Source organism: Rhipicephalus microplus, chromosome 1 (genome assembly GCF_043290135.1).
Source record: "Rhipicephalus microplus isolate Deutch F79 chromosome 1, USDA_Rmic, whole genome shotgun sequence".
Taxonomy (NCBI): Eukaryota; Metazoa; Arthropoda; class Arachnida; order Ixodida; family Ixodidae; genus Rhipicephalus; species Rhipicephalus microplus.
In genome coordinates, this window is record NC_134700.1 from 266,759,253 (window position 1) to 266,771,454 (window position 12,202).

At 43.8% G+C, this 12,202-nt stretch overlaps 1 protein-coding gene across 4 annotated transcripts in view; it reads left to right on the top strand.

Annotated features, from left to right (window-relative positions):
- The first annotated feature begins 385 nt into the window (after positions 1-385).
- The window catches only part of LOC119187664 (uncharacterized), a 103,966-nt gene continuing 92,149 nt past the window's right edge, over positions 386-12,202 (top strand). For all 4 annotated transcript variants that reach the window (XM_037435749.2, XM_037435764.2, XM_037435754.2 and 1 more), the window contains exons 1-6: positions 386-589; positions 927-969; positions 1,588-1,669; positions 2,431-2,551; positions 7,291-7,372; positions 9,489-9,801. In XM_037435749.2, the coding sequence (XP_037291646.2) occupies positions 579-589; positions 927-969; positions 1,588-1,669; positions 2,431-2,551; positions 7,291-7,372; positions 9,489-9,801 (652 nt within the window). In that variant the 5' untranslated portion in view covers positions 386-578. The remainder of the gene's footprint in view (positions 590-926; positions 970-1,587; positions 1,670-2,430; positions 2,552-7,290; positions 7,373-9,488; positions 9,802-12,202) is intronic.

The following is a 12,202-nucleotide window of genomic DNA, read 5'->3' on the forward strand; positions in this document are numbered from 1 at the left end:
TGGAGGAGGAAACGCGCCCGTGGAGGAGGGTGTCATTACTTTCCCAAGATTTAAGGTTTTTAGTTCATTCTAGAATTACTGTATACGCATATACAGTATCCCTAATTCATTCCACTTCCCTCTTCTAGTACACGGTAGCATGGATGTTTAGTCACTGGTTGATAGTGGTAATTTGCTGCAGTTTCCTTTTGAACGGGCGTATGTATTTATATTTTAATGCCACCGTAGCACACATATATAAAATAGAAAAAAAAAGACTGGAAGAAGACGAAAAAAAAAACGTCTTAATAGACGTACTTAGTTTTTAAGTATGTAGCGCCATCTGTTTCATTTGTTATTGCTGTGAGCTAACAGCCACAATAACAAACCTATATGAGTGGTTGGGCCGTTATGTTGCGATGTGTCTGATCAAGTGATCAACTTAACTTTTAGCAAACAACTTTGTTTATCATAACTTTCAGTGGCTCAAACAATAGATCAATGCCACATTACCATCATGCGACAAATTCAAGCAGTCCCTTGAAGCAAACACTTAAATATCTTTAAATCGTCATCCGAAGCCTAACTTTTTCACAGACATGGCAGCAAGGTGCGTGCTGCGCTTTTAGTGAAGTTGAGACGATGCTTAAGTGTCACATATTTGGATTGTACTTGCAATTGATTACATTCAAGAGTCAAGGTGACCTCTACGTCTGTTGGTATAAGTGGCTGCATATCTGCCTAAAGAAACTTGTAAGCTGCTTGACGGGCTAATTGAGTACCCGAGGGCAAGCTTTTCTTTATTCCCCTGATTTCGTTACATGAGCTCTATCTAAACAACGTTTAATTTCCGCTGATGTGTTGTGCGGTGTGCTATCAACGTAGCGCCGCCCCCCCCCGCTCACGTTGTACTTTTGATAGCTTGGTAACACCATGTGTTCTTGCAGAATTGCCGAAGATGACATTTTGGACGACGACATTCAGGGAAAGGTGAGGATCGCATCGCCCTCAGCAGCGTTCACAACTTCATCTTTCAATCTACAGTGATTCACTTTTTGCACGGCGTGTCGAGTTTGCGAACAACCTGTAGCGTCACCCGTGCCGCAAGCGCGTGACGGTGAAAGCTGCTTGCGGTGTCTCTCGGCCTCGTGCAAAACCGGAACACGCGGGTTACTTCTGAAGTCTCGCATTTGCTGTAGGTGCATACCGACGAGCACGGGAAACGAAATTGCAATCTTTTCTACCTTCGAGTAGCTGTAACTCGGCTGCCTTCTCGCGTCGGCATCACCTCAATCCTCGTGTTATTTAGCAACCATTGTGTTATGTTTCTTACCAAACTGTGTACGTTGGGCATCCCATTGAACTCAGCGTCGAAGGTAGCATCGTTTACCAATTAGGTGGCGTTAATTCATTCTCTAGGTAAGCTGCAAGCTCATAATAAGCACTCGGTATTTCGAGCCACTGGCAGGCTTACCTTATTACATAGTGCCTCGTGTAGATTAACAGTTCTGCTTTATTGAGACATGAAGCTTTTTAGAATATTTTGCCTAGAGTTCAGCAGTGCACCATTGCAGCTTTGTTGTGCTCATGTGGAGATCTCATTTTCAGGATGACTACGAGCTTGACCTTGCTGACGAAGATGCATTACTCGATTTGGACGAGGATGAAACGCACACGTCTGGCAATTCGCGTAAGTAGAACTTGTGCATCTCAGCAAGCATATTGAAACAAATACAAGAAGAGTCACGCAAACAGGACGGGACTTGCCTGAAGTTTTGAAGTGCAAGGTAGACGTGGTGTATGATTCATAAAGGGCCCCTAAACATCCTCTGATAAGTTTTTAACGTTTCAAGTAAATGTGTACATCGATTTCAGAATGCTAACATTTCAACAATGCCAAACACGACAGCACTATAAGTCGCAGGTGTGCCACTGATTCTAATAACAAATAGCTTCTGCTTCCCATGCTTTTTGGTAATCCTTAGCTGTTAGCGTCATGTCGGCATTGCCATCTAGTCACGTTTGCTTGCACATTTGCATGCTTGCCTGTGAGGAGCCTATTTACAAAGTTAACTCAAAGAAAAAGCAAAGCTAGCATGGCTCACTTTTGGATCATCACGCTTGTGCAACAATGGAATCATTTATAAATATTCTTTCAGAGAATATAATTGTTCAGTGTAGGCATGTGTACATTTGCAGCACAAAAACTGAATTTCCACCTCAGGGTAGTCTAGGGACCTTTTAATACAAGAATATGAAAGGCAGAGTAGATGTAGTGTGAGATTCTCAATCAAATAAAGCTGCTTCTTAAGTGTAGGCTGGTTTAAAACACTGCATCTACTTCAGCTTGTGCTCTTGCTGTGAACTGCACGTCTTGTGTTGATAAGTGCATCGGCCAACTCACCCAAATGTTGCTAAAATGTGCGCCTTATGAACTGCTGGAATTTGTAGGTGATCAAACAGCAGAAAACGTGGCCAACATAGAGTATGTGGATGAGGAAGGCAACCCCGTGGCAGTTCGTGATGGTGACAGGCTTGAAATAGTAGATGAATACAGCTACAGTGAACAAAGGTGAGTGTTTTAACATTTGTTGTATACCTAAAGAGTGTCATACCTAATTGTGGATTTCTAGACAGTTTTTTGGTGGCTTATAGAGCTTCTGGTAAGTAGCTGCAAGGCCATAGGCCTATTGAGTAGGCAGTTTCTCATTGGAGATTTGTTGGACGTTGACAAGACATTCATGCTCATACTTATCTTCATAGTTTTATTATCACTATCATTTGCCGCTCATTCTCACTGTACACATTTTATGTCACTCTTCTTATTTTAATCCTTATGTCTTTAATGCACCTTTAGTGTGCTGAATCTGAAAGCCAATGCACGGCCATGTACCATAATCATTGTTCACAGCTTTTGTCTCTTAACAGGTGCTCATGGTCACTCAGACGACCCTTGTGCCATGAAACATCATATATTATAACCATTGGAGCTTCGTAACTAACTTACCACATCCTGCAACCCTCTTTACAGCGAAAGCTGTTATGAGTTCACAACAAAGGGCATTTTTGGCACCGTAGTTGTCCACTGCCACTGGTGTCTGTTACCACTATCATGTGAAATAAGAAAAATGTCCAAGATACTCATATGTTTTGTCTGGTGATGATCCACTTTTGTGTGATAATTGTGGTGAACCTCTCATCCTGCTTCATATCTTAATATAATAAAAGAAACTTGATGCTATTAAAGGAAAACACTTTGTGTTAGCCTACCGACAGCAAATACCTCTGCATTCACATATGCTCATACATAGATAATAGCGTCTTAAATAGAACTGTTGAAGTTTATAAAAGATGTAAATAGTTTTCACATCATCTTCAGGCAATGTGTTGCAGCCGACCTCTGAGAAGAGGTATCTGCATTAACACGTTCACTGCGGCAAGCTTTCTTGAGACCTCGATTTTTTGTGCGGAGTGACCCGCCGGTGTGCCACTCGGCATATCTTCCAGGTGCGTCGTGAACCACCGGCGGGTCATGGCATCTGACACCAGAAAAAATTTCTTGTGGTTATTCATAACCTCTGGCAACAAGAATCGTACCTCTGCGTTCATGGTACATGAAGTTATCGCCTTAACAAGCAAATGCATGGTCGTAGCATCGCGGCCGCATCGAAGGAGCACAGCCATGACCCAATGGTAAACCACGCCGCAGTGAACGTGCTAAAGAAAGCACCTGCGTCATGGTCCTTGGAAGCGAGGGTTATTGATGATGCATTCGTGCTAATGCCTTCCCTCCATACTTTAATATTTCGACCACTTCTCACTGATCCTAACTGCACGTATTTCACGTCACACTCATGATTTTAATACTTATATGTCACCTTTAGCATGAGGAATCGTGCACCTCTATACAGCCACTTAGCGTAACTATTCTGAACACGTTATGCTCTAGCACTTTTTGACCATCAAATGGTCCTTATGCCCATAAACATTGTGCAGTTAAATTTTTTTATAAGCGATATGTTTTGGACAGCCATTCTTGTCTTTTATATGAGATGTCTCTTATAAGCTGGATACCTTGTATTCAGTTTGTTATCAACCCGTATCTTGCTGCAGGCACACTGGTGGCTCTTATACCCATTTGTATTTTATATCAGTGTCTCTTATAAAGGGGTTCGACTGTATATCATCACAAGGCTTGGTAATACTCAGTAGATACTTACAGAATATGTTGGTAGTTTGCACCACAGTAAAATTTCGTTGATTCGATCTCAGTTCAAACTTGGTTTCTTCGAACTTACAGTTAATTTGAACAAACACCCTGGTCCCGGCAGAGCCCTGTGCATTTCTATTGGGAAAATTTCTGATAATTTCGAACGTGTTTCTGATGATTCCGAACGTGTTCCGAACAACGGTTAATATAGCTGGCAGCACCTGTTTTTCGTTGCTCCTCACAGATGTCGGCTTTTGGTGATCACAATGTATTGCAAAACTAAACCAAACCAAATTCAGTGATGCAAAACAACGAAACTGAAATTCAAACTCTGTGCTAGCGCTTCTGGGCTTGTTGCAAATGATGCTCATGAATTCGTGGCCAAATAGATGCGAATGCATATTAATGATTGCTTTTAATTTTTATTGTGCTAACTCTGTCATGGAAATAAATATGTTTTGGAGCATAAACAGCGTCATATACTTTGACATTAAGGCTGACTGCTCACATGAATGTGCACGGGTGCTTATTTCTGGCGTGCCATTGACTGGTCGAATAATTCTGTTCACTGTTGGAGCTACACAAGCCAAATTTACGAAATCACTTGCCATAAACTTGTAGTAGGGCCTAGTAATTCGTAGGCTTGTGCGAATAGTGAATTTTAGGTTGGAAGCGAATAGTGATTTTGGTCGAATGATTTCAAATAGAATTCAAATAGAATGTATGATGTATAAAGAAAAACGGGCATATTTATCATGATCTAACTAACTTGCACAATATTTTTTTTCAAACAAGGCCTCTATGCAAGAGCGTGAAGGCCTTGTTTATTTTTTTCCATTCAAAGGAAATTGAAACAACTTTGAGAAGTAGCAGAATTTGACTTTCAGTAGGATGCAAGCGATAACCTGTAAAATATGTAACTTAATTCATTACAGCTAGATTCATTACAGTTTTTCAAGAAATGGATTCACTAAAGAAGCTTACCGCCTTAGAAATAACTGCCACAAAAATTTTTAGAATCTGCCCAGTATAAGTGGAGTCTCAAAGATTTGTCCCGTGCTGCAATTGCATTCTCTATTCTTATCACAACGAAAGCGCTTGAAGCAAATCCGTGAGAGATGGCATAGGGAAAGAAAATATGTCACATGGTGTCATGACCTTGAGCACTCTTTCTTTGATTATGCGGCTTTTCAGTGCGATTGCGCATGTACACATGAACATATTGTGGCCACCCGCGGCGGCCCCAGTAACGAGCGAGTGCCCCATGCTCAAATTAGCCAATGGCGAGTGCAATGGTTCGACGAGCGATTTTCGACATTGTGGCATAATTTGTCGAGCAAAGAGAGCAATTTTTCAAATCTGACTTTGAAAATTTATTGTGAATTACAGGTCTCGTGCTGTGCTATAATGTTTAACTCGCTTGTTCTGGGTAGCCTCAACTACCGATCGGCAGCGTTTGTGGACCGTGCTCAAATCGAAGCGAGACTCCCGGCAAAGCAAATTTTTTCTGGATAGGTGCTTTTACGGCTTAGCACCGCTATACTGCAGTGAAACCGCTTTTACAGGCAGTTACATGCGGTGTTATACATCTATTCGTTCATGTCGAATACTTCGAAATATTGGAATGGATTGAAAAAAATTGGCCCCGTATCTGCATGTTAATCTACAAATGTCGTCAAAAGACGATAGTCTTGCGTGTGGAGAGAGCGAACAAAACGTTTATTTCATGCTCAGTGCCAGAAAATTGGTGAAGCCCCGCCGCGTTGGTCTAGTGGCTAAGGTACTTGGCTGCTGACCCACAGGTCTCAGGATCAAATCCCGGCTGCGGCGGCTGCATTTCCGATGGAGGCGGAAATGTTGTAGGCCCGTGTGCTCAGATTTGGGTGCACGTTAAAGAACCCCAGGGGGTCGAAATTTCCGGAGCCCTCCACTACGGCGTCTCTCATAATCATATGGTGGTTTTGGGACGTTAAGCCCCACATATCAATCATCAGAAAATTGGTGAATGGTATTCTGGAGGCGCTGTGTTATAGTACCTTGAGCATGCAGCGGAGGCGAACGAGTGCATCAAGTCACGTCACACGTGAGACATGAGTGCTATCTGACAGTTTTCTTGGAAAACGAAGCGCGTGGCTCTGAGACGGGTGTGCGTGCCCGTCTCAGAGCCACGCGCAGGTGATAAGGTGTAGAACGCAAAGTGACGGGTAGGTGCCACTACCGTGTCGTCTTAGCAAAGCCTTGGAAACACTCGCCTCTTCGTGCAAGTGTTGCATGGTCAGCGCAGTGTGATAAAGGCTACGGTCCGTAGAATTACTTTTGTATATGCCTTTTATAGTAAAAGACGCACATACAGAATATATATGTGTTGTTATGGTGCCTCAGATATGCGCAATAATTGCTTTTTAATTGACAATCACACAAGTATGAACGCTGAATCTTGAGCAACATTGGTGGGCGCTGAGGATGGTTTGGGGTATCGCCTGGTGCCAAGTACCCGGTACCGTTGAGGGTGGACAAACAGACAAATGTACAGACAGACAGACAAAAATTTTTGCGTCGAAGGTTCCCAAGAAAGACTAGTGTATTTAAAAACTTTTAGTCCTGCAGGACGTGTTTAGTGCGTAGTGGGCGTCTCCCACAAGGGACCGACAGAGAGTACCTGGCAGCCACTTCGTGCGCCTGCTGGACGGCCCATTGCTGGTCAGCGAGAAGTGAGCTCCTGAAGGACCTGAGAGATCGAATCAAATTCGAATACTCTACTATTCGTTTGAATATTCGAAGCATAAAACTATTCGCACAGGCCTAGTAGTTCATGATAAAGGGTCTAGAAGGGGTTTCTTTTGGGTCTACTCGCTCAGTGTGGCACGAAGTATGATTATTCTCGCGTTCTCCTGCTAATTCAAACTACTCTTTATTCAAACAATTTTACAGCCCCCTTTTGATTCGAATTGACGAGCTTTTACTGCACCTTGTGAGCACTTGCTATGGTAGCGATTATTTATGTACTACTCACTCTACTATGGCACATCTTTATTCACCGGAGGAGTTCTGTGCTGCTGTTGGAGGAGTGTTTTCATAGCGATCCTTCCTTTCTTCATCAGGACGAATGATGATGGAGATGTGCTGGACGTTGGTATAGACCCAGAATTAGATTCTCTGATGCAAGACAGTGAAGATCTCGAGGTAACTCCTTTATTTACTTCTAAAGAGAAACACTTATTTAGTAAGAATAAATGAAGTATTTGTCAGAAACTTCATTTCCAATTATTTATTGTTATGAGGTTGATTGTACAGTTTCTGTTTCTTTGAGATGAAGCATGATGAAACAAACAATGGGGATGAGATCAAACTGAAAGCAGGCATGCTTGTTCACATTGTCTCGTTCTTTGCACTTCACCCTTAAAGAAGCACTGACATCAAATTTCAAGATCGAGATGTGCCCATCATTCGATCGCTTAGTATGCATAGGTCTTCTTGGCCAAATTTGAATGGCATACGTCGTGTGGAAGTTATTTTAATTTGATGTCAAACAGCGTAGAAAAGCTAAGGAGAAAAAAACGGAGAAAAAACTGCCCTGCAACATTGACACTAGTGCTACGTGTTTGGTGTGATACATTCCACAAATACCATGCTGAGTTACAATATGCTAGTAACAATGATGTCGACGATCTGAGTGTGTTTGGAGCCCACTCCCGGCCATGCCCTCACTAATGGCTCTCCTTACTGTGTTGAAGCGTGCGTGCGACTCATCGTGTCGCATCGACTAATTTGACATGTACTCCACAACGTGAGTACGATCATTCAGTGACAACACGTACCAGAATGTCGGGGAACCGCTGCGCAGTGAGAACCTGCACGTCGAGGCGCAGAAAAAGTAGAAATTGCGTGGCGTTTCATGCCTTTTCAAGCCACGAACCTCAACGCAGCCAGTGGGTCGACTTCGTATGCGCCGATGGATAGAGTGAGTGGACGCTTAAGAACAGCCGCATTTGCTCGCTTCACTTTGCACCGAGCTGCTACAGGGTAAATGCTGTTTTGGTGAACGAACTGGGTTTCACTGGCAGTACGAGGCTTCTCTAGGCCGGGACTAAAGGGAGAGGGGAAGAATGAGTTAGCGCTACTTAACCTAGCCGGCGGAAAACGCACGGAGGGGCTTTACATCATCAGAGACACAGCTCGACTGACTGCTTGTGTGCTCCTAGCAGACGAAATGTCAGTGTGCTTGACGTCACCATTTTTTTGTGAAAGCAGCATCAGCTGTGCAGTGGCCTCCACGTGGCTGACAGCCCTACAATTTGGCAGGCTTTCTACCCATTTTGAACCACGTCCGATAGTGGATATATTAATCAATATCACAGATATTTATTCGTCACTCAGATGTGTTTTAGGTCGCGAATCGCTACCAGGGGCTAGATAGCTACTCGTTGGCGCAAAAATCTTGACATGAGAAAATTTGATGTCAGTGCTCCTTTAAGCATCATAGAGTAGTACCAACCAGCCCTAATTGCCATCCTTCCATATATCATTCACACTGCTCATGCACATTTTTGTTGGCTTCTTTGGCTTTTACAAAGAGACTCTGAAACTTGCATTTATTGTGATCAAAGAAAGGGAAATCAGTGTTTCTCTCTAGTGAAGCTTGCAATTCCAAATAACATTTTTGGCTCAACAGCTAGGCAATCCCAATTCATGTTGCTGTGTTTGTCCCTTCCCATCACTTTCTTGTCTTAAGTGCTATTTCGATCAAGTTTCACATTTGTCATAATGGAGCCATTAAAAGCATTGCCACTTTTTATGGCTCCTGGGTTAATTGTCTACTGTATTCATATGGCTGTGTCTAACAAAGAAAAGAAACCCATCATGAAAATTTTCCTTCATTCATACACAGCGAGGGCCTTGCCCCAGCTTGCTTAATGCCTTAGGTTATCATGTGAAAGTTTATTGGTCAGTCGCCACCTTACTGGAATATGTGATGCCTTCTGGTGAAATTGAGTGTTTCACATTTGCCACCTTGGCTACGAGAGGTGCCGGCTAACACTGCCCAGGATTAAACATTCAAAAATACGTAACAAAGTGGATGGGAAAGCGCCTTCCATTGTAGCTCAATTGGTACAGTGTCGGATGTGTAATTTGAAGGGGGGTGGGTGAAATTCCACAGGCAGAAAGGGTAATATTTTGTCCTCATTGATTCAATTGAACTTAGTCATCATTACTACACTACAGTTAAAAATTAATAGCCCCTACACTTTTCCTGGCCTGATTGTCCGATTCATTTTGTTGTGTTGAACAACAATTACAGAGTTTGGCTAGCCTGCAGCCTCGGTCCCATCGACTTCGTCTGCCAAACCGGCCTCAGAAGACAGCCCAGAGTGCAGTGCCACCACCCGCTCAGAAAACAGAGGAGCCTGTGCCGCTCGCCCCTGAACCACCCTCTTCTCCAAGTTTGTCTCGCGCCGAGTCCACGGAGAGGGAGTCTGCAAGACCTCCTGAAGACGAAGAAGAGGAGGAGGAGGGAGGAGGACGGAGAGGCCGCTTCCAGACTGAAAGGCGCGTGGGCACTGTGATTGCCACAGTGTCATCGAAACGACGACAGGCCATACCCGATTCTCTAGGTAAGCACTACTGTTTCTTGTGTTGCTTCATTATTTGGCCCAGTGTCTTAGCATTTGACAATCGACGCCTCTTGCAGTGTTTCACTTACTTCTTCGAAGCATTTCATATCATTGGTCAGCAAGTGGCTGTACACTGTGTGGTCTTGAAATGGAGAGAGCCATGCTCTTGGAGTGAACGGTCACAGCAGACGCGGTTGGAACAAACCAAGCCAAATGATACATTTATTTAACTACTTTTAGAACGATGATATCGTCAGCCCAATTATTATAACATCAATTGTGATCCACACGCTAAGCAATCTTACACAATATTACACAACTATTTGTCAACAACATGACAAACAAAGCGGTGTCGCTGACGCCTGACTCACCACAAGGGCCCCCGGCAGACGGCCTGTGGTGCCGTGCACCGGGCTCCCACTGCGAAAGACAACTGTTCGCGCCGAACGCCACCAGCCCAGAAAACTCGCTCAACTCTCATGCCACTACTAAGGCTTGCCGCCAGGGTTCATCGCCGGCACTACCGATCTAACCATGATGATGATAGTGGTGACCAATGCTCGTGAGCACTCCACTTACCGCTCAATAGTTGTGACCCGGAAACCCGGCATCTGTGCGAGACACGTGAGCCACGCGGCACAAACAACTCTACAGGAGGTGTCAGCAACCCCACAACACAAGGTCACAAGTTTGATTTCTGGCTGCTGTAGCTATGTTTATGGGAGACACAGATTCCTTGCAGTTTCTTGAACTGTTACCCGATTCTTATAGTATGTGCCAACTAGCCCAAGAAGGATACCAAAGAGAAAAGTAATTTTTCTAGTAGTAGCGAATTACTTTTTCGTAATGCCCAAATCACCATGCTTGCTGTAGGAAGATGTTAGGTAAGCGAGAAAACCCACGAAAAGAAAATGCTGTTGGCAATCTTAAAATTCTCACACCGGTCGCAGTAACCATAGAGTGTCCTACAATTAACTAGAAGGGATTCTGGCGCTGCGCTCATTCAGCGCCCATGGGAATGATGGGTAATGCACGTATTTGCCTTGCGGGTGGTGAATACTTGCGGGTGGTGAATCGTACTTGCTTGTGTCTTCGTTCATTGCTGTTTTTCGGTTTTGTTTCGAAGGAAAGAACGAACCCTTTTGAAGTTTGTGACCCGATATGAAAAGGTAAGCCTAAAAGAATAAGGTGGTGAAGCGCTACCGCTGAACATTTGCTGATTTTTTATTCATGAGAAAACAGTTCTAAGCCACACGAACACACTTGGAGCCAGAGGTACAAAGATCAGACAAATTCGTGTACTACCTATCATTCCCATGCTCGCTGAAGCACCGTGCATTGCAGCTCTTATAGACACTAGCGCCGGAGTTCCCTCTAGTGTATATTCAGTAAACTCTGTGGCGGTAACATCGTAGACTTTGTACTATAGCCTTTGTAGTTCCTAATCAATAAATATGAAGTACTTTGTCCTCTGAGGGGGCTAGAGACATAGCATATCAAATTTGAAAAAATTTTCTTGAGGTGGTCAGGCTGAAATTACGCACACAGCCCGTGGTATTCATCAGCGTCTGCAAAGCTCTCAAAGGTTATCCCGGCTGGAATCAAAACACCAGCAGCGTGCAGATCGTCAAAGGCAACGCCCGCGAGTTCGTCGCACACTCTGTCCACTCCAGTCGGCGTCCAGTCTGAAGCAAGCTCGTGTGGCGAAAACAGTTCTGGAGGGTCTGTTGTGTAACCGCTTTCAACGAATCTACAAGCATGGTGACGGCAAACCATAGGTCAACAGTGCAGCGTTTCCCACTGTCGGAGCACAGGCTGCAGAGCACCATGCGGCTCTGACATGGCTGTGGCCGTAGGCTTGACTAAGCTACGACTAGCAGTGGATTGGTGTGCGCTCGATTGCGGCATTTGCGATTTCGAGGGTACGGTAGCCGCGGCGGGGTGAGTTCGAGGGTACCAAAACAACCAAAATGGCGGTGTCGATAGCGACTTTGAGTCTGCGGTCAGCGGTAAAAAGTCCTGAATGTCGGACTTTTAATATATAATAATAATAATAATAATAATAATAATAATAATAATAATAATGTTTTTCATCGATAGTTTGACGAAGGACAGCTGCAGGTATAAGCTGATCTCCGAAAGCGGCAGCTTGACAAAGGCCCACAGTCACCATTTAGCACGAAAGCAGTGGCAAACAGTCAGCAATGTGAACTCAACAACAACAAATAAAGAAATGAATAAATAAAAACAAATAAAAATATAAAAAATCAACTCCGAATTCTAAAAATATAAATAGCAACCATGATATTACAGCAACTGCAAAGAAATCTTAAAAACTAAACGTGTTTATCGGCGCAATCGAGTCTGTGTACAGTGTAAGAAATCTATGCTAGCTTTCACG